Raw genomic sequence first — 23602 nt, 5'->3', positions numbered from 1 at the left:
AGGAGGGGCAAATAAAGCAACCTGGCCTTACTGATAAAAGGATTGTTCAGCATGTCGGATTATTGTTATAAGAGAGCTATTCAACTGTCCACTCAGGGTACAAAGTGGCAAAGACTATAAGGATAAAGTACAAACAATTAAACAATTGGAAGGAACCTTTTTGCTATCAGGGTTTTTTTTTAGAGAAAGGGGAAGACGCTGGACGCTGGGTGAAAGGGGAAAAAAGAGTGCGAAAGAGACATATTAGGGGGAAAAAAAATCAACTGTTCATTTCAATGTCTATAACTCATCAAAAGAGGCTTGTCTCTGTCCTTTTTGTTCTTAAACACATTTAACACGTATTAACGTCAAAGTCCTTAATAAAGTTGCAGGTGTAGATCTAATAATGGGAAATGTATTAACTATATTTCTGTACTGGGGCCGGGGGACGATGTCAATTTTGTGATTTCAATTTCATGATGAATGGGTTGACGATCTTGATCTGCTACAGTATTGGAGGGGAAAGGAGCGGCAGCTGCCGATTGTCTACTTTCACTTTCACAATGTTCGATGTTGATTACCTCAGAATCCTGCTGGGTTATAACGGTTATCGATGATTCTTTCTTTAAAAATGCCTCGATGCGTTCAGTATCTTCCGAGTCCGAATGTTTTATTTTGTTTGTGTAAGAACGCCAATTGTGAGACATTTTTTTCTGTTTTCACGTTTATATCTTGGCTTGCATATAGCCCGGATGAAAATTCGACTGGTTTCCGGTAATTAATTGACGAAACACCCTTCTCTCGCAAGACCGGTATCCAGTAAAATAGTCACATGATTATTACGATTAGTTGCCCAGTTTACATGACGTAATTTAAGAGCTATATTTAGAATAACTGGGATTCCCAGATTTTTTGTATTCGTCTGGAGAGAGAGAGCGATATCGTTGTACATGGTGCAAATTGGTTAATTGTCAAATGCCCAAAGGAAAAATAAACATTTCTTTGAGATAAAATATTATATTTTGGTGAAAAATGATATTTTTGGTGGGGATATTGTATTTTGAGGAGAAAAATTCTGGTAGGGGAAGACGCCAAATATCTGCGTCACTTTCTTAGTAAAAAAAACCCCTGGCTATACACATCAATTTGCGGTTAGATAACGTTTTCTTGACATTTTGCATTAAGGGTTGCCCATACGCAAGTGTTAATCATGGCAGGGGGGGTACCTATAAAGAGAGTACGACAAACAGTTAAGATAGCCTGAGGCCTTCAACCTATGTCTTGGCTGTTGATAAAAATCTCTGGTCACAATATATATAAGAAAACAAGTGTCCTTAACTACTGTGTCGCGAATACAATGAGGGGTACAACACATGGCCCAATTCAGGGTTTGTTCCTGCATGAAAATGGAATAACTTCTAATGAAGGTATAGCATGTTCATGCCATTGAAAAGTATAAAAAAACATACATATGAAATTCACTTAACAATGTATTTAAAACCTTAATTGAAACTGGATAACTTTACCTGTATTAACATTCAGCTTCATGGTCAGTGGGTTTAACACAGTCACTCCGTTGACTGTGTTTGTCCCAACACAACGAAAGTGTTTGCTATCTTCGGAAGTCAACCACAGAAAATGAAGGGTACCTACAAATAAGGTGAGCAAATTAGACATAAACGAGTCAGTAAAAAACATTTGTTAAATTGTGGTTTGTGCAACACACAGAACTGGGTTTTTCCAAAAAGCATTTAAATTTCTCCTGCCAGTGTTCAAGGATAATTTCATTAATTTGAAGTAACAAACATCACCGCATGCTTCTTTAAATATAACAAACAACAAGATGCGTTTGTGAAACACAATGTCCCCCTATATGAAGTTTGACTTTGAAGGATGACCTTGACCTTGTGAAGGATGACCTTGACCTTTCACCACTCAATGTGCAGCTCCATGAGATACACATGCATGCCAAATATCAAGTTGCTATATTCAATATTGCAAAAGTATTCATAAAATAAGCGATTTGGGCCAAATATATTTGACCTATGACCTTGAAGGATGACCTTGACCTTGACCTTTCACCACTCAAAATGTGCAGCTCCATGAGATACACATGCATGCCAAATATCAAGTTGCTATCTTCAATATTGCAAAAGTATTCATTAAATGAGCGATTTTGGCCATATATATTTGACCTCTTGACCTTGAAGGATGACCTTGACCTTGACTTTTCACCACTCAAAATGTGCAGCTTCATGAGATACACATGCATGCCAAATATGAAGTTGCTATCTTCAATATAGCAAAAGTTATTGCAAAATGTTAAAGTTGGCGCAAACAGACAGACCAACAGACAGGGCAAAAACAATATGTCCCCCACTACTATAGTGGGGGACATAAAAATTGTGTGCACTTTTGTATAACAAAGTTCAGATGCTTTACATGTGATGACATACACAAGTGATGCTTAAATAATACTACAATTCAATTTAAATATATGTGATATTTTCGAAAGCATTGTATTATAAACCTTAAAAGAGCTTGTTACATTAAGGGTAGAGCTGGAGTAATTTATTCTTACCATTTATTAAAGGAACTCCATTTTCAACACGTATATATTGCTTACATTAAAAACAAAAATTGTCTGAAAAGCTCAAGACTTTAAAATTCAAGCACTTGGAAATCAGATTCTTCAAATCATAAGTAGAATCTGATATAAAAGTTTTAAATTAGTCTTATGCAAATTCTACAATTTTGTAAAGGTTATCTTTAAACCATTTTGAAGAACATCTGTAAGAAAAACATAATTAACATACCATCTGGTTGCCTTACAAGACGGTCGGATGGTTTGACCTCTTCTGACAGAAAAAAAGTAGTACCAATCTGTAAGCATAAATAACACAGTGATCTTAATGTATATGAAAATAATACATTATAAATTAATGAAATTAATTTTAAACAAGAGGGCCAAGATGGCCCTAGTTCCCTCACCTGAGAAGAGTGTGTTCATTGAATTATTACCAAATGTATTGGGCTGTTTGTAAAACATGCATGCCTCATTGCCTGCATATGGGCTGTAAGTTGTAATGGCAGCCATTGTGTGAATATGAATATATTAGTCATTGTGACTTTGATTTTTGACCTTGGTTTCTTGAGTTGTCATCTGGACACCATTTTACAGTGTTGAGTCATTGTTATTAAGACGTTTGACCTAGTGAGTCACTGTGATGTTGATCTTTGAGTTAGTGTTTTGAAATTCAAAAGGGGTATTTTTATAATCATGATCAATGTACATATGAAGTCTTTATCCTAGGTGAAAGTGTTTTTGAGTTATCATTTAAAAACCAATTTTTGTATTTTAAATCACTTTGACCTAGTGACGAGAAGATCAATAGGGGTCATTGGTGAGTCATGATCAATGTAGCCAACAGTTAGCAATTTACATTCCAAACCTAAATTTGGAAGATGTAGCTGTATATTTTAGAACTCTTTATCAGCAGTAGCATATATCCATTGTTAAACACATCTCTGTTGACCAGAGCTCACACACCAACAAATAACAGCTAAATGTTATTCCTGATCCCATACATTAACTTCATAAACAATCAATGTGTGTATCCTTCAGCATGACTCATTCCTTCCTCTCTCTCATAATCAATGTTAGGCATCAATGTGTTAATATCAAATTTAGTTGTGTGTGTTTGTTCTTGTGAACTTGTAGATTTTAGAGCACATATGAACTGTAGTCTCCTAGTCTGATAACAAAATAATAATTGCATAGTGTTTTCATAGTTGACATGTTAAGATATTAAATTATTAAACAAACAAATGAATTACATTCCATCTTGCATCGTTTCAAGGTCAGCCCACTGTTAGTCTTTCTGGAAATTGTCAATTTAGTGCTTTGTGTTTAATAACCAAAACAAAAAAAACTTTAAACCACAAACATCTTTAAAAAGATGCAATGATTATAATGCACACATGTCAGATGGATAACAAAGTATTAAGATGTTCAAAACATCTACATGACAAATTCCATTTTTGATTGATTTTATAAGAAAATTCTCTCAACTTGACCATTATATTGTTTCATAATCCTAGGCGTAAGCTTTCTTGACTTATCATCCAAAATCCATTTAACTGTGTCAGGTAACCGTGACCTTGACCTAGTGACCTGAAAATCAATAGGGGTCATCTGCAAGTCATGATCAATGTACCTATGAACTTTCATGATCTTAGGCACAAACGTTCTTGAGCTTTCATCCAGAAACCATTTTACTGTTTTGGGTCACCGTGACCTTGACCTTTGATCTAGTGACCTGAAAATCTATAGGGGTCATCTGTGAGTCATGATCAATGTACTTATAAAGTTTCATGATCCTAGGCATAAGCGTTCTTGAGTTATCATCCAGAAACCATTTAACTATTTCGGGTCATCGTGACCTTGACCTTTGACCTAGTGACCTCAAAATCAATAGGGGTCATCTGCAAGTCATGATCAATGTACCTAATTTACGAAGTTTCATGATCCTAGGTGTAAGAGTTCTTGAGTTATCATCCGAAAACAATTTTACTATTTCAGGTCACCGTGACCTTGACCTTTGACCTAGTGACCTCAAAATCAACAGGGGTCACCTGCGAGTCATGATCAATGTATCTATGAAGTTTCATGATCCTAGGCTTAAGCGTTCTTGACTTATCATTCGGAAACCATCTGGCGACAGACATGAGCAAAACAATATACCCCCTCTTCTTCAAAGAGGGGAATAAAAATGTGACTTCTAGAGTGTTAACGTTTTCACTATATACATGAACATATAGAGAAAAATGCCCCGCCCACTGGCGGCCATTTTTTTTCACCGATCTGAACCATTGTCCATGTTTTGACTAACTTTCATGATGATTGGACAACAATTGTGACTTCTAGAGTGTTTTCAAGGTTTCTCTATAGCCAAATAGTGAAAACTTCCACTATATACATATAGAGAAAAATGCCCAGCCCACTGGCAGCCATGTTTTTTCACCGATCTGGACCATTTTCGAACTCGTCCAAGATACCAATTAAATCAATCTTTTGACCAACTTTCATGATATTTGGGAAAAAATTGTGACTTCTAGAGTGTTTTCAAGGTTTCTCTATAGCCAAATAAGGAAAACTGCCCCGTCCACTGGCGGCCATGTTTTTCAACAGACCGGAACCACTTTGGAACTCAATCAAGATATCATTAAGACAAACATTTTGACAAAGTTACATGAAGATTGAACATAAAATGTGACTTCTACAGTGTTAACAAGGTATTTCTTTTTTTTACCTAGTGACCTAGTTTTTTACCCGGCACAACCCAGTTTCGAACTCGGCCGAGATTTTATTGGGGCAAAGCTTCTGACCAAGTTTCATGAAGATGGGACAAGAAATGAGGCCTCTAGAGTGTTTACGAGCAAATGTTAACGGACAGACGGACGGACAACGAACAAAGACCGGTCAGAAAAGCTCACCTGAGCAATCAGGCGAGCTAAAAAAAGTATGTTAGCCTTAAGTGGAATCTATACCATTGTCCTAACTAAAATAACTATTTTGGGGTCAACATATGGTCCTGTAATCAAGAATTAATGAACGGCCCATTGCCAAAATAATTCCAATCAAGAACTATGAGAATAAATATCCAATTAAGAGTTTAACCACAAGGGATTTCGTAAGAGGATGTTACAATGCTGATGTCCGGTTTATATTAAAGTTAGTATTATATTTGTATGTATTTAAATAAAAATGTTTATGATGTATATTAACTAAAATAAATATCAGAAATAAAACCTATATTAGTTGATGCTTTGGTCAATCAGGATTGTACAAGAAAATTGTCCACCGACAAACTATCTTTTTTATTTTTCACACTCCTGTGCATTTTGAAACAAGGGACAAAATTGTCACAAAACCAGGTTTTCAATTTGAAAAAATTGTTACCCCCCCCCCCCCTTGTGTGAAATTCAATCTAATTTTACTCATGGCGACCTTGATTTCAATTTGAAAAAAGTCTGATAAAGGGTGACAACTCACAATGTGGATTGTTACTGATTGTTCATAGTAACCCCCTTTGTTTCAAAATCAATCTATTTTTAGTTGTGGCAACCTTGACCTTGGAGATATCGGCGTAATTCTTTCGCGCAACACACCGTCCAATGATATTGACAAATGTGCCAAATGATTTTAAAATCTCACAATAATGACCCGGACAAGCTCATTTATGGCTATTTTTTACCTTTGAACTCGATGTGTGACCTTGACCTTGGAGATATCGACATAATTCTTACGCGCGACACACCGTCTAAGGATGGTGAACAAATGTGCCAAATGGTTTTAAAATCTCACAATGAACGACAAAGTTATGGCTTGGACAAGCTTGTTCTATACACCCACCAGCTGGAATTCGCCAATCTAATAACCAGTTTTTTCCTTCGGAAAACCTGGTTTAAAAGTCTAATTTAAGACCAAATTATCTTCCAAAATGCATTAAATGAAAGGAAAGGATCCCTAGCTTACCATAGTGCCAATTTCCCATGAAATCTCAAGTGGGGGTATGCTGGAAGGCTTGTTTTTGCACTCCATTGCATAGTGGTTGTACAGATTCAACATAATGGTTTCTGCAGGGGTATTCTGGTGACCACGAAAATGATTGCTAGAATCTGCAAAACAAATTGTGTTTGGATTTGTTTGTGTTTATTTATTTTGATTTTTCACAATATTGTCACCATATTCGGCAGAACTTCAATCAAACTATGGTGGTCAGTTTAGTTACACTTTTCCTGAGCAGAATGGTTTCCCGGTGTTAAGTATATAAACTTTCTTCAATAACATACAGCTGCCCTACTAACTTGAATCAGATGTAGCAGGAGAACGGACATAGAAATAAATTCATGAGCTATTCCTTCATATATTGTGTGACCGGGCTTTGATTTGTTGTCCAGTACTTTATGAACTGAAGAACTAGCCTACTGGTTCTGATACTGTTTGTCATATGACGGTGATTACTGAATCTGCTAACACAAGGCCTAGGTAAACAAAGTCTCGGTGAAAGGTCAATTGTGAGGGGAAAATTAATTGTTTTCAAGAAATAATTATCGAGTATTAAGTATTGATTGTTTTTTAACTTGTATTCATGTCAGATTTCAATAATTGTGAGTATGAAAGTCATATTTGTGGATAAAAGTTTGAAAATTTGGTAAGTTGTTTACTTAATTTATACACCATATTTACTTAATTAAAAAGCAGATAATAATTGTTTTACTACGATATTTTCAAATAGCACAGTAAAGGTTTTACAATAGCATACAAATGTAGTTTATGTGTTAATAACACTATGCAATAAATATTTCCAAATTACTGCAACAAATTGCAAAAGCAGCTGAAAAATAAGAGCAGCCAATCACAACATTTCACAATGAGGTGAAAAACACTATACATACCAGCTCTGATTAATTGAAGATAAGGAGTCATGATTTCCCCATAGTCATTTTTGACAACACAGGAATAATTCCCAGAATCAGACGGTGAGAACAATGAACCTATGGACAATGTCCCATTACTTTCACTAAACTCGACACAGTTAACAGTGTTTTTCACAGGACTGCCATCAACCGTCCATCGATACCTGTGGAATAAATCAATGATCTTTTAATTGTATAATGTTTCAAATTTAAAAAGAGCTATGTCATTGATTTTTATGGGCAAATAATTCAAGAATATGTGCATCACTGAGGATTTGGGATTTACCGTAGCCTTGTGCGTATTTTTGCCGTTTGAAGGGCCACAAAATCCTTTTCATAAGCAAAGCACAAGCCCTTACTGGTTAAAACGTTCTTGTCTGTTAACCAGACTTGGAAGGTTAGGCGTCAGCTTATACAGCAACTTAAATTGTCTGCGACATTTTGAGTGTGCTTGATTTGTCCCATAGGCGTATACGTCCAATATGATATTTAAATGGAATATATGTAGTCCATCACAGGTAATTGTCTGGGTAACTCCCATAATAAATACCTGCGCAAACTTTGGAAACCAGTATACAACATTTTTTGGGATTAAGCAGTGCTTTTTCTTCTTTGAAAACCGCATATTATCAGCATTTTTACTCTGTAATGCAATTTTCCCCAAAATATCCGTTTTTTCCCCAATTTCCTTTGTGTTGCACCAGTAAAAAAAAGGTTAGTTGAGTAAACATCATGCGAGTTCAACAATCATGATATAATTTTCCCGAAAACAACGATGTGCATGTTTAATCAGGCTTAAAATTGGGTGTGTGAATGTAGTCTGACATGCATATGATTTTACATTTCTATGCATACATGTCGTATACGTGATTTTGTCTAAAATGGCGGACATGAAAGAAAATACGCTTTCTTGCAAAATGACAAGTACAGTTTCAATAAAGACATACTTCATATAATTGGCAGGGATTCATGAAATGCGTGTGTTCGTCCCTTTAAAATCAACCGCGCATAAACATGCCCGTTTTCAATTACTTTGCCATGTCCATATGCCGTCCTGATTAAAACGCTAGGGATGAAAAGTGTGTGCATGCATCTCTCTGTTTCATGGTGATGACATTTTTATTGTGTCAATGTTGTCGCCTGTGTAATAACTGACAGAGTGATTCCTATATAATTAAAATAACCATTAGTTTGAAAAGGTGAAACTATTATTCAATAATCAAAAAAATATGTTATATGACTATACTAATAAGTACCCAATATCTTGTCCTCTTCAAGGTAGTAGTTAAAAGTTAATAATCATTTCTATACTTCAATTTCTTAACTTGAATATAAAGACTTCCTGCATTGACTAATGAAGTCGGTAAAGTTGAGCAACTCAGTTATATCGTTTTTCACGAATTATTCCCTGGTATTAATAAAAAAACAATGTCAACATTTAATTAATTTATACAAAAATTGCCTTTTCAGGGAAATAATTAATGGTTTGCCTTTAGCCAGGGGCAACATAATTTTGACTTGAGCATGTCAAAACCAAAAGTTGATAGTCCTAATACAATTTTCTTAAAGAAAATCTGTGTTTGTAAACCACATTGTCCCCAACTTCATTTTAAAGACGCACGGAAGCTTTTTGATATAAAATTTTAAAGTCGAACACAGGTTACTACCTAACAAATCGATGGACCGGAACGAAAGTAGAACTTGAACTGTAAATCATAAAGGTAGGCCTCATACAACAAAAATAAAGTATCTGGAAGCGTTTCAACAAACAAAAAATCGGAAAAGTATTACTTAAAAAAAGGTAACTTCGTCAAAATCAATTTACAGAAACGAAACTCTAACTTGACATATAAGGAATAAAGATAGCATAAAACAAAATCAGGTAAATATATTTACGAGTTTAGGAAAACGCAAACTATTAATCAGGAGAAAATGTATCAGTCAAAGGCCTGTAAATTTGGAAAATACATCAATAAACTGGAACAAAACTAGAACTTGATCTATAAGTCATGCAAGTAGACTCACTCACCAATATCTGAAGGCGTTTAGTGAAAACAAACTACGGAAAATAAGTGCCAGACATACTGAGAGAGCAACTGCTATATGCCACCATAGAGGGGTAATAGTCATTTCCAGTGGTTTATAAGAATTTAAAAAACCTAAATATTATTATTATGGCTCAATGCAGTGACAGTGTTCACTCGTATCTGAGTTTACTTTGTTGAATGTAATTATAAGATACAAAAGCAATTTCATACAGTGTGCTTAAATCTTCACTCCTCATTCTTTGACTAGGCAACCAAAGTACAAAATATGGTTGCCACACGAGAGAAACCAACCATAACATGTTATTTTCTATCCCGTATTACAGTTGGTCCCTACTTGGGTGATGGAGAGCCATAAGCTGTACATTCGATTTGGTCACTGGAGCCAGACCGGATGTACTTGACAGGTTTTGGCCAATTATTTCCCTGGGGCACGCTGATGGATGGTGGAACACCGCCTAAACAATTGTTTAAAAATAAATACAAATAAAACACATTCTTTAAACGGCAAGTACTTTTAAAGCTGTCTCTTATAACTGTAATTATACTTCACTTCAACTGCATGATTATTGAATTTTGCACTTAGACATAATCTTGAAAAGTGGAGTTTTTCCCAAAGTTACCAAATGTATACAACCTATTATAAAACGATAAATCCGATAATCTGCAGAGAAAAAAAAATAAAGTGCGCATTCTATTTTAATCATGGAGGACATTTTAGTAAGCTTGCAAAACACAAGTCACATATTTTCCTATTTCTGTCAAACCGACACAAATTTCTTCAATCCCTGACCTATATCAAAAATAGTTTAAAACAAACAAACAGATACGATACACTTGCTTACTAGAAGTCAAAACACGCATTGAAATTTATTATTCATGTTTATAAATGTTGCAAACAAGCAATATGTTGTAAACACATGCATATGTATTATTTTCCTTGAAAACATTTTAGAACATGAGTAAAAGCTAAAAACAAAGCATGTACTTATGTTAGAATTTTAAGACTTTTACTGCTGATTTCAAATGTCAAAAATGATAAATTAGAAAATGGTTTGAAGGTAAGATATTAAGATGGATTCAGTCAGATTCAATAGTTGTTGTTTTTTTCATTTGTAATAAACTGTTTAAACCATGTCAGCACTGTTTGTTGGGATACAAAGTGATTTACTTGCTCATTGCATGTGTATATGTGATCCATTCTCTTTAAAGGCACTGATCAACACATTATAAGAGAAAATACCTTAATAACTTGTAAAAGCTTACTATTTTCAAGTAAAAATTCTGAATATATTACATGTATGAATACATGTATTATCGTTCCTGTTTTGATTAAAGTTATAACCAAACATGACATGACTTATTTAATATTAACTCATACCTGCATCCACTCCCATAATTGAGACTAACAGCACGAGAAACATCTTCACATTTACCTATAAAATACAAACTAAATATTAAGCTGTTTAAACCTATTTTTATAGAACAGAAACAACAATATTTAACAAGATTAAAGGTTTCATGTTTTGCTTTTAAACTGTTCAATTACTTTCAAACAGTTTCCTTTCCTCATTCGGATAAAGTTCAGTTACTCATTTTTCCCAACCAGAAACAGTAGAAACAATACTAATTTAACGAATTAAGACATCATACACTATTTAGTATTATAAATTAACTTTATAATATTGATGAGAATGTGTTCAATTTCTTCGCCCCATACAAGTTGAGCCTCGCCAATAAAGCTCGAAACTCGCCTTATACGAGAAAAGAGCGGCCAATATGGAAAAAACACGGCCAATACGGAAAAAAGTCGGCCAATACGATATTCAGCAAATCAGAAACCAGGAAAAACTCGGCCTTATATGAGAATATACAATTTTGACAATTTTGGACGCCATCTTGAATGTGTGTGCTTAGTTTTGGTGCAACAGTCTAAATCTTAAAAACATTATTTTGCAGTCAACCGAAAGGCTCGCGACAACATTTAGTTGTTTCATACCGTTTTTAACTACAGCAATTTTTACAATTGTCAATTATTATGTGCTGGAGGTGTTTTGTTGGGCGCAGTGTGGCGTGTTGAACATTTCAGAAAAGAATTTTATTTAATTTAAGACTTCTATGCAAAGTTTTAGACAATTTTGTGTAGTAAAACACTGTATAAGACTATTTTAGTCAAACATTGTGGTATATCGGAGTTCGACAGTGAAATCGTAGTGAAAAGGCCTTTGTTTGCCCTACCGGCGTGTTGCCGCCATCTTTTGTTGTTTTTTTAAGTGAAATTTCCGGCTCAGCAGACGACACAATACAACAAAAATTAAAGCTGCACAATAAACGGCGAGGACATGTTGCGCCTTTTGGCTGATGACATGTTGAATCTTGAAGCTTAAGCAGAAAACGATGTGCACGAGTTAGAAGAAAATCTTGAACTTTCTGTGCAGATAGAATTAGATTTCCAGGCTCCGCCAGCGTCGCCGTCGATACCAAACAGTGTCGTTGAATTTGTGGACGAAAATTCTGACACGAGTTTCGAACGTTTTAAGGCAGTGGAATTGAAGGAAACAGTTAAATTGGTTGATGACAATAAAGCACAGAACACAAAATACAAGACCAAAAGTGACATGAAAATATTTAGTGACTGGGCTAACAGTGTTGGGGAAACAAGACCAGTTGAGACCATCCCCCAGAGGAGTTGGTACCATACTTGCCAAATTTTACATGGGTAAATTTTGTATTTTAATTTTAATGTAGCTTTTCTGACGGGTCGTTATCCTTGTTTTTTAGTAGTTTTAGTTATTTTTATTGAATACAAAAGTTAATTGCAAAGCTTTGACAAGCTTGTTATTTATCGAGCTTAATAAAGTCCACGTTTAAAGGTTCAAGTTTTTAAGCGTAACAGTTTGTTTTCCCACTCCAACCGAATTCTTGAGTCTTAAAGGAAGTACTGAAAGGCGCAGGGAATGGGAAACAAGACTAATCAAGCAGAACCTTTAACCAGACAGGAAATAGACAAGCTAAGAAGCAAAGGACTCCTTGGATGTGGTAATGTTTATTTTGTATTTTATACTGTAAATGACTAATGCTTTTTTTTCGCTATTTTCTTGAAAACGCCTTATTGCCAATATAAAAATACGCAAACTCATTTTAAACTACTTTTTGCTTTCCAAACCCTTTATTTAAATTTATAATCCACGTAATATAATTAACACGTCGATTTGTGTGTGTGTGTATGTGTGAATTTTAAGTAAATTTCAATTATATATACAGTATTTTCAGATGGATAATTTAATACATGTATGTATTATCTATTTCTTCAGAAACACCAAAACAGTTGCTATACACTATCTAGTTGAACAATGTAATTTTCTTTGGGTTACAAGGTCGTCAAGACCACCTAAATTTGATGTGGGGTGACATAGCGTAAAAAAAGACAAGTGATGGAAGAGAATATTTAGAGTTCAACGGTACTTGATTTTTACATTTTTTGACCAATGGTCACATAATTTTCTACTTTGTCAGTTCCATAATATTTAAAAAAATGTGCACTTTATGTACTTAAAGAAAGGATTGTTAATGTTTTGCTTTATGGTGCACCAACACAGTTTAGGTGCCAAAGTATGATGAATGCAACAGTTTTGAGAAAATATTCACTTGTATTTATAATTCATTAAGCCTTTGCATGTTGGGAATTGTGTTGTCTTCTTAAATGTTATCTGATGAATTTCTAAACATATTATTTTCTTTTTTTTCTAAAAAACACCCAGAATAGCAAACAGTTTGTATGTGGTGTCTGGTCTGGATCTAGACTGTTTGCAAATAGTTTCAGCATTGAAAGGATTAAAGTGTCTTTCACAAATGCATAGTTTTTATCAACGCTGTATAAATAGTCTCCCAAACAGTAACACTCAAAGTTTAAAATTGATAAGATTGTTAACGAAAATGTAAGAATACATAAAAAGGAGAGTTTCAAGTTTATCTCAAACATGTATTATGGGTTATTTTAGAAAGAAGAACAAAAACTAGGAGTGGGGGAAAGTCATCCGATATTAGAAAAGTTAAGCCAAATTTGAGAGGCCTGACGACGCATGCTGCCTAGTAAAGGTTTACAAAGCCTACATGGATCATAGGCCATCGAAACTCATGTGCCAGGATAGTAGATTTTATTTGCAAAACATAACATCTCCAAGTTCAGATGTCTGGTACAGCACAACTGTTGTAAGGACGGTCAAATTAGGTAAGATGTTGAACGTGTTAGCAGAAGAGGGTGAGCTTAAAGGTCGCAAAGTGAATAATTCTTGCAGAAAAACTTTTGCCACCACATTAGTGCAAGCAGGGAGACCTTCAACGGAAATTGCACATCTTGCTGGCTGGAAAAATGTACAGACAGTGAATGAGTACTCTGTTCCCTCAATTGACCAACAGGAACAGGCATCTGACATCATTGCTGATGTAGTGCTGGCAAACCCAGGTCAAAAAAATAAAAAAATATGACAGTATACTCTGAACATAACATGGAGAACCAATGGAATTACACCCACCGTCAACATTTGAAACCGTATGCTATTTTGTGCGGTGCAAATATTAGTAGGGGTTCAGTGAATAAAACTGTGTATTCTGGAAAACGTAAGAGGGTAGATTATGAACAAAGTTCTCAGGAATCAGATTGAATTATTATTTTTATTTGAAGGTTCGCCTTCAGTTAACGAATATTCAGAAATTTGGATCCAAGAATAATATAGATGATCGACATATCATTTAAGTTTTATACACTAGGTAAATGGCTTCTACTTGTGCCAAAAATAGATCACTTTTAATACTTGTTTAGATACATGTAGAACATAACAGGTGCGCTCCTTTAATGATACTAGTACGCAATTCTGTACTTAGATTATCTTTAAGTTCCCTGATGTGTTTTACCCTGTTCTTAATGTTCATCATTTTAGTCTGAAGCCAGGGGCCGAACTGAAGATAGGCCAAAGGCTAATATGATTATCTTCAGCCCAGTATAAAGTCTGAGGATAGAGGTCGAGATGTCAATTAGAATGTCGGTTATTTGTTTCATTGCATTTACTTTATGGGGTGTTCTGTTCTAATATAATTACAAGTTTAACTATTTTGTTATTACGCTTAAATGTTTTAGGCTTGTTACTGGGTTGAAGATAGTGACAATAGTGTGAAGCCGGAGGCAAAATTGAAGATAGTCATATTAGCCTGAGACCGGAGTATAAAGAATGATGCTGGAGGTCGAGATGTCAATAAGTATGTCAGTTATATGTTGCATTTGCATTGACTTTATGGGGTATTTTGTTTTAATACAATTACAAGTTGCATTATTATGTTCATACACTGACATGTTTTAGGTTTGTTACAGGGTTGAAGATAGTCATATTAGTCTGAAGCGGGAAGCCAAACTGAAGATAGTCATATTAGCCTGAGGCTGGAGGCCGACGCTAGAGGTCGAGATGTCAATTAGAATGTCGGTTATTTGTTTCATTGCATTGACTTTATGGGGTGTTCTGTTTTAATACAATTACAAGTGTTGAATTGTTAATACACTTAAATGTTTTGGGCTTGTTACTTCGTTGAGGAAAGTCATATTAGTCTGAAGCGGGAAGCCAAACTGAAGATAGTCATATTAGCCTGAGGCTGGAGGCCGAAGGCTTCTATACTATCTTCAGCCCAGTTTAAAGTTTGATGCTAGAGGTCGAGATGTCAATTAGAATGTCGGTAATATGTTGCATTTGCATTGACTTTATGCGGTATTTTGTTTAAATACAATTACAAGTTTAATTATTATGTTCATACACTTAAATGATTTAGGCTTGCTACTGGGCTGAAGATATTCATATTAGTGTGAAGCCGGAAGCCAAACTAAAGATAGTGATATTAGCGGAATAGCCTGAGGCCGGAGGCCAAAGGCTAATATGACTATCTTCAGCCTAGTATAAAGTTTGATGCTAGAGGTCGAGATGTCAATTAGAATGTCGGTTATGTGTTTCATTGCATTGACTTTATGGGGTCTTCTGTTTTAATACAATTACAAGTGTTGAATTGTTAATACACTTAAATGTTTTGGGCTTGTTACTTCGTTGAAGAAAGTCATGTTAGTCTGAAGCCGGAAGCCACACTGAAGAAAGTCATATTAGCCTAAGGCCGAAGGTCAATATGACTATCTTCAGCCTAGTATAAAGTTTGACGCTAGATGTCGAGGGGTCGATTAAAATGTGGGTAATATGTTACATTTGCATTGACTTTATGGGGAGTTTTGTTTTAATACAATATTATTACATGTTTAATTGTTATGTTGATACACTTAAATGTTTTTGGCTTGTTACTAGGTTGAAGATACCAGTTGTCATATTTTTCTGAAGCCGGAAGCCAAACTGAAGATAGTCATATGAGCCTGAGGCTGGAGGCCGAAGGCTTATATGACTATCTTCATCCCAGTATTTTGTTTAACGCTAGAGTTCGAGATGTCAATTAGAATGTCGGTAATTTGTTGCATTGCATTTACTTTATGGGGTGTTTTGTTTTAATATAATTACATGTTGAATTAGTAACAGTTAAATGTTTCAGGAATTTAATTGGCTTGAATAGTCATATTGGTCAAGCAAGACAGTCTATCCGGAGGAACACCTTATCTATGTTATGGTAGAGATTATTTGAGTCGCGTTCTGTGAAAACTGGGCATAACACATGTGCGTAAAGTGTTGTCCCAGATTAGCCTGTGCGGACCAGGGACGACACTTTCCGCTTTTATGGTATTTTTCGTTTAAAGGAAGTCTCTTCTACACGAAAAGCGGAAAGTGTCGTCCCTGATTAGCCTGTGCAGATTGCACTGGCTAATTTGGGATAACACTTTATGCACATACATTAAGCCCCATTTTCTCAAAACGCGACACATTTTGTTGGTGAATTGAAAGGCTATTGATCAAAATGTTGTTGCTACGTTAATATGTTCAAATGTTAAGAAATTAACTGGCAAAATGTTTACCATACAATTATTGTATGTTCTTGTTTACTTTGATTGTTATTACAATAACGAATAAAAATATATGATTGTTATTATTGAATTTGATGTTTTGTTGTTTAAACATTATATAAGCTAACCCTTTTGATTAGTGCTGGAGGCCTTAGCATTCGGATCATTATGAGATGCCGCAGATGACATTTTAGCAGATGACAAATTTCCCAGCATGTTAGCACCTGGAAGCCACCAATATTACTGATATATGCGGAAACGTGGCTATAACAATTGTAGGACTAGAACCCACAACCTCTGGGCTTAGAGCCTAATACTTTTACCGCTTAACCATTTCCCTCATAATCTGTATTGAAACAGTATTTATGCAATGATTCAACATATATGGAGAGTGAGATGTTCTTGATAATGAAAAAATGTGTGTGCATGTCTGACCGATATGCCAGTGTAAGACATGGCACCAATATCTTTGCTTTTTTTTTGGTGTTTTGTTGGGCGCAGTGTAGCGGTTACTTTCCTTACTCCGAATATGGCTACTGTTGTTTAAAATAGACGTTTTGCACAAAGATCATTTGTCTATCTACTGGCGTAGATCTTGGTTCTACTGAGAGGTCCTACATTACATTTACATAACATTTTCAAAGCATTTTGCATGGGAATATAAACCGTGAAAACGTTGTATTGAACAGAAATTTTGCTTAGTTTTAAAACTTCATACTTCATTTAATAGCAAAAACATGTAATTCTAAAGTGAAATTCAAGGTTTTCTTGCTGAATATTATAAAGTAAATTATTAAATTGTCATTTATAAGTTGAATTCATAGGCTCTGGCCAATACGGCTGTCTTCAGCTCAATAACTAAGCCAATATGAATTCAACTAATTAATAACATTATATTATGATGGTTGGGAAATGAGCTTGATTCAGAAGATATCTATATCGATAGGGCACACCGATCAGGACGAACGTCACCGCAAGCAAACATAGATGGAACTGACTAGAAACGACGTTCAATTGCAAGGTTAAGAGACAGTCATAATACTGAAGTGATCATACAAAAGTTAACCTTCTGAAGAACACCAGCTTCGGGATTAATAGCTAATATCCGACTGGAATCTGTACAGCAATACACTGTACAAGTCAACAGAAGCAGCTGATACTAGATCAAACGAGAGATACGCTACCCAGCCAGATTATTTATTGAAGATATATTTCCTGACTGGTTCGACGTGCTACGGAAAAAATACTAGGTGGATTAAATACGAGGAAACAAGAGAAGTTGACTTAGGTCCAAAAACAAAAGTGATGATATATTCCAATGAAACAAAAGTAGACACTCTCTAAAGCAATGTCTTTGGTATTGAAAACAACACATCATCACAGACAAGACCAACCCAAACAAACGTAAACAATCCGGAAACAAGGTCAGGCACATGCGACCAAAAAACAGAACGTACATAAACGGTTGACTTACCTGCAAATGCACAACAATATACAAATCGTCGACACAGCACGAGCAAAAGTAATAAAACAAGAAATAAAAAAACAAGAACTGTCAAAAACAAAATTGCTGACCATCCAACATTTACAAGATCATTGGTTAAACCCAATACGAGAGTCATCGAACTGAACGTGAAAAGCGAGCATGACATAGACAGTCATTATAATTTAAATAACACGGGGAGAAAGAAACTTTCTGTGGGATCCCAGTCTTGTAGACCGCGTGCACCCGACTGATATTTGAATGTAGACAATGTGAAAGACCGCAAGTAAGTAGGACAGCGATTAGGTTAACAGTGAGATCAAAGTCTGATTATTAAATGTACAAGGATTTCTTGGTTAACAATATAACAAACTTGTCAGTGCAGAAATGAAAATAATCCATTATTCAGTTAAAATGATATTTCATTGTTAACTGAAACATGGCCAAATATCTCGTTTAACTATATGGTTGAGAATTTAGCATCCTATACTTTACACAGAAAAATTAAACAAAACAATTCTTTAAGAAGTAGTGGTGGAATTATTATGTATGCTCATAATTAACTGAAAAAAAGATGTAACATTTATTAAAAATAAAAGTGGTTTTTGTAATGTGGATTAAAATAGATGGCTTTTTTTTAAATTTAACAATGATCTATTAACGTGTTTAACTTACAATGCACAACAAGACAGTGGAAGTAAGTACCTTTCAGAAAGTGTTTTATAACAAATTACTGATGACATTCTTCATTTTAAAAAAATGTAGGAGTCTTATACTTGTAAATTTCTTTTACAGGGAGATATTGATGCCAGAGTTGGAGATGGACCAGATTTTGTTCTATAGGACACTGTTCATGTCTGTGTAGAAATGTTTTACCGAATGATTTCGCAAAACATGTTAACTTACCCGGATGTAACCTAGGTAAAACTTTTAATTAGTATGGATAGTTATTATTGGAGTTTTGTAAAATGTTCGGTTTAAAAATAGTGAATGGTAGACTAGGTTCAGATAGAAGTACTAGTATATGAAAACATATTTGTTAGGTCGCAAGGTTTAAGCACTCTTGATCTTTTATCTGTACAAGTGATAGATTTATACGTTTTAAGTTTTAGATCCTTACATGTTATCGGATAACTGTGTAGTCAAACTAAGTATAAATTGTAAAACTGAGATAGAGACTTATCATACTAGTAATAGCCATATGAAAAATTATGCCAAAATTTACCATACATTTATAAATGGGATACTGCAAAGAAATTTGATTGTATGAATGAATTGCATTGTGGAAGTAAAATATATACTTTTGAAACTATAAGTGGTTGTATTGATCCAACTCAAAAGAGTGATGCATTAGATAGTTATTTAAACACATGTTGTGATGTAATTGAACATATTAGTTCAAAGTTATTTCAAAAGTCTTGATGACAATATATTTTGTTAATAAAAGATCATTTTAATGTTTCATATGATGATAATGAATATAATGTAAATATTTCTTTTAAATGTGATCATACAAATATTAATTTATATAGACATTATCCATCAGAGGAGAATCGGCAAAGCATGGACGAATCTATGTTTCTTTATAAAAGTACAATTTTATAAAAGTACAATTAGAAAAAAAGAAATATGTTTATGATAAAAATCAACAATAACATTAGAAAATGAAAGACTTGGAAATGCAAAACGAGTAATACGAGCATAGACAATATGTTAAATATAAGTAGAAGAGAGTTTTACAAATATTTAAACTCAATAAATAATCATGAATCTATATTTTATTAAGCTGGTGAAGATATTTTGTTTAAAGGGGCCTTTTCACAGATTTTGGCAATTTTTAACTTATTCATTAAATGCTTTATATCGATAAATGTAAACATTGGATCGTAAAAGCTCCAGTAAAAAATCAAGAATAAAATTAAAAAAAGGAAAAGAACATTGCCCGGACCAGGTTTTGAACCCGTGACCCCTGGAGTCCTGCCAGAGTCCTGAAGTAAAAACGCTCTAGCCTACTGAGCTATTCCGCCGAGTACATACACGTGAAGTATTTTATACCTTATATAAGCAATCTTCGTAGTTTCACAAAATTTAACGACAAAAACAGAACTCTCCAAATTATTCAATCGTTTCGCGTTGCAACGCTTTATAATTTTTAGGTTTTAAAATCGTCAAAATATGCATATAATGGCCATATTAGACCATGGTAAATGTTCAGTATTACTGTTTCCTCACAAATATCATAACTAAAACGAAAATTTGCGAATCTGAAACAACTTTTTTCAATTTTGTCAATTTACCAAAGCGTGAAAAGATCCCTTTAATCAGGATCGGTACTTAAATGGAGCAAATAATGTTTAATGAGTTAAATGTAGCATTTACTGATCCAGAAGTTATTTGTGCGTGTAAGCAAATAATGGTAAATCAAGTGGTCATGCTTATCTTCTGAATGAATATTCTACATTTGGAATTAAAATTAGTTTTTTAAGTTGTTTGTACTTTGTTAAATAAATTGTATCAATATGGGCATGTTCCTGAAGAGTGGTGTGAGTGTTTTATAGTTCATTTACACATAAATATAATAAGCATTATGTTAATAATTACAGAGGTATAACATTATTAAGTACTTTTAGAAATTATTCACTAAGGTCATTAACAATAGACTTAACGATTTGCGGAAAATGATCTTATCTACATAGAGGCACATACAGGGTTCAGACAGAATATGGGCTCTGTTAATAACATTTGTATTTTACATGGTGAATATTAAGCGAAAAAACAATGATGCCATATTTGTTGATTTTGACGCATAGAAAAAAAACTAAGGACTCATAGAAAAAAAACTAAGAATATTTTAATTTATGACTACATCCAGTTCAAATTTACACCATATCGGTACAGTTTGTCAACTAATTCATCAACAAGTATGTAATTAAGGTTCCCAGTGTGTTGCTTGATGGATGGCGCTATTTCATCAAAGTGTTATGCTAGGTAGATATATGTATACGAGTGCCTTTAGGTTGTTTAATTACAGATTGTTCAAACGTTCAATTGTTTGGTGATGGATAAACTTTGTTATAAACTGTTGAAGCTATGCGTTTGATGTAAAATGCTTAATATCATCAAATATATGAATACACATGTAAAATAAATAATACAATAAGAGAACACAACAAGGGATGAAGTTTTTTTCCTGTTTTTAGGTGAACGACAGAGGAATCATTATCACCATTCCTATTTTCAATTTATTTGAATTACTTAGAAGAACATTATATGTTATATGGTTATAAAGGTATTGATATTGGTATGCTAAAATTAGTTTGGTTGTTGTATGCAGATGGCATTGTAATTATGGCAGAAACAGAGGAAGAACAAATTAAAGGATTGCCTTTGTTGGAGGAATATTGTGATTGGAGGAAATTATATGTTAACACAAATAAAACAAATGTTATGGGTTTTTTAAAGGGGGACAACTTAGGGGGGATATTAAATTTGTGTGCAAAAACCAAGCATTAGAAATGGTAAAATCATTTTCATACTAATGACTTGCATTCAATAAAAGAAGATCTTTTGCAAATACTTTTAAAATCTTGCAGGCCAAGCCGCGATGGCTGTTTTTAAGCTAAGTTCATATTTAGTAAATTTTCCAACAATTTAAATACAAACCATATTTAAGTTGTTTGATCAGCTTGTTTTACCAATTTTAAATTATTGGTGATGTACGTGTGAAAATTCAAACACAGAATAATTGTGTCTATGGGGAACTTGAAAGAACATCATTGATAACTAAAATAGCCATATACGATATTGGCTGAAAATTATAAAGATTGAATATCACAAGTATGCCAAGTACTTTTACAGCCACATGTGTGAGAATTTAATAAATAAACCAAATACATAGAACAAGTGGATATTGTCTTGAAATCAAAATCCATTTTAGCGAAAAACAATCCATTAGAGCGCAAAAAAACGTATCGCAAAATTATTTTCATTTGTGAAAGACACTGTCAAATATAAGAACTATGTTAGACAGTCCAGGTCATACCATATATTATAATAGACACACGTTCATTTAAAAATACGCACTTTTCATGGTGGAAATGTGTCTTTAGAGGTGTTGGTTACCCGCAACAACCAAGTCATTTGTCCTAGGAAAGGTCGTTTCTTTAAGTTTAATACCTATGTACGGGTATGAAATGCTTCTTAAAGCGTGTCTTCGTGATTTTAAAGTTAAACATTGGACAATAGATGTTGATTTATATTCAAGTGTAGACATACATGAACCAAATGATAAGCTTTTAAACCTTTACTGTCAGAGCCTCGGTTATGCAGTCTTCCTTGTAGATACTTGGCCAAGCACGTGTTCCTGAATAGACTGACGCGATTTCTTAACAATGGGATTAACCCCAGATATATTTAGGTTATTTCATAAGTACAATGTAAATGAGAATCGACATATGTCCTTTGGCAGTGACACCTTTGTCTAAAAAATGCAGTGAAAGAGCATTCTCAGAAGCGGAGACACGTAACACATCCGTCCAAATAAGCCAGGCATTCGCAAATAATCACTCAACGACCTGGTTTTTCCGAGATAATGCCAAAGGACGGTAACCCAGATGTGCCTTATACAATTATCTCGAAATCCCATCCAGACTTACTGCCCATAGTGAAATTAGTGAATCGAGCGGTAGGGCGTGTGCTATTAAGCTTATACGCGGAACAGTGTCACAAATGCTCACGATTGTGTAACAATATTAATGAACACTTACTTTTTGTCAGCCCGTATTAAAAAATAATGTCCACATAACACGCTTGCTTTGACTCGTCATTCAAACTTGCGGAGTACAAGTCTTATTCCAATGGTGACGTTTACCGCGTGTAGCAGATATATTGGTGTGTTAAATATTCCTCAACACAGGCGCGTCAAATTTTGAAATGCTTAAATCGTGATATCATTGGCGTCGCAGTGAATTGCGGCGACTACTATGTAATACGTTTTTTTTTCGCTTATGGGAGGAGAAGTTATTTTACGGATCAATGTATATATTTTGTTGTCAGAATAACTTGCATAGTGGTGATTTTTTGTGTAAATAAGTGTAAATACGTACTGCATTTGTGCCTATTACATTTACTACAACATTTATTGCCAATAATGCAAAGCTAATTGTTTTAATTAATAATTGATCACAGGGACTGGGCAATAATAAAAGATCACAGGGACTGGGCAAATACGCGAACCGGTGAAACTTTCTGGTTTTGTATAAAAACAAAACTTCTTTGTTCCACTATATTAGCAACCACCTAGTTACTAATAAAGGCGCTATAGAGCGCGAAGCGCGACACGTATTATTAATTGTAATAATGAGTCTGGATAAAGGAATCAGCCGCTTATCAATGAGGATCACCATCACAGCACTCCAGTCTCATTACTATCAAGTCCCCCTACAATTTTTTTAAGGAACCACATATAGAAGGCCGCAGGCCCGACCCGTATCTTGCCAGTGGTATGGACCCTATTGACACTTAACCCCGCTCACTATCAAGCGTTTAAAAACTTCCGGGTTTACATTTAAACCGACTATTAATAGCGTATAAATATCTTAGTTAGAAGGTTATTTTTCAAGCGGTTCCGTAGTG

General features: G+C 34.4%; 1 protein-coding gene across 1 annotated transcript in view; it reads right to left on the bottom strand.

The window, feature by feature from the left end:
- LOC127857428 (neural cell adhesion molecule L1-like protein) overlaps positions 1 to 23602 on the bottom strand; it is a 40498-nt gene that overhangs the window by 14597 nt on the left and 2299 nt on the right. Inside the window, exons 2-7 of the mRNA XM_052393824.1 lie at positions 10888 to 10942; positions 9844 to 9964; positions 7441 to 7625; positions 6518 to 6660; positions 2796 to 2862; positions 1506 to 1628 (exon numbers count right to left, since the gene is read on the bottom strand). Of these exons, the coding sequence (XP_052249784.1) occupies positions 1506 to 1628; positions 2796 to 2862; positions 6518 to 6660; positions 7441 to 7625; positions 9844 to 9964; positions 10888 to 10930 (682 nt within the window). The 5' untranslated portion in view covers positions 10931 to 10942. The remainder of the gene's footprint in view (positions 1 to 1505; positions 1629 to 2795; positions 2863 to 6517; positions 6661 to 7440; positions 7626 to 9843; positions 9965 to 10887; positions 10943 to 23602) is intronic.

Source organism: Dreissena polymorpha, chromosome 14, assembly GCF_020536995.1.
Source record: "Dreissena polymorpha isolate Duluth1 chromosome 14, UMN_Dpol_1.0, whole genome shotgun sequence".
Lineage (NCBI taxonomy): Eukaryota > Metazoa > Mollusca > Bivalvia > Myida > Dreissenidae > Dreissena > Dreissena polymorpha.
This window is presented reverse-complemented; position numbering and strand designations above follow the sequence as displayed.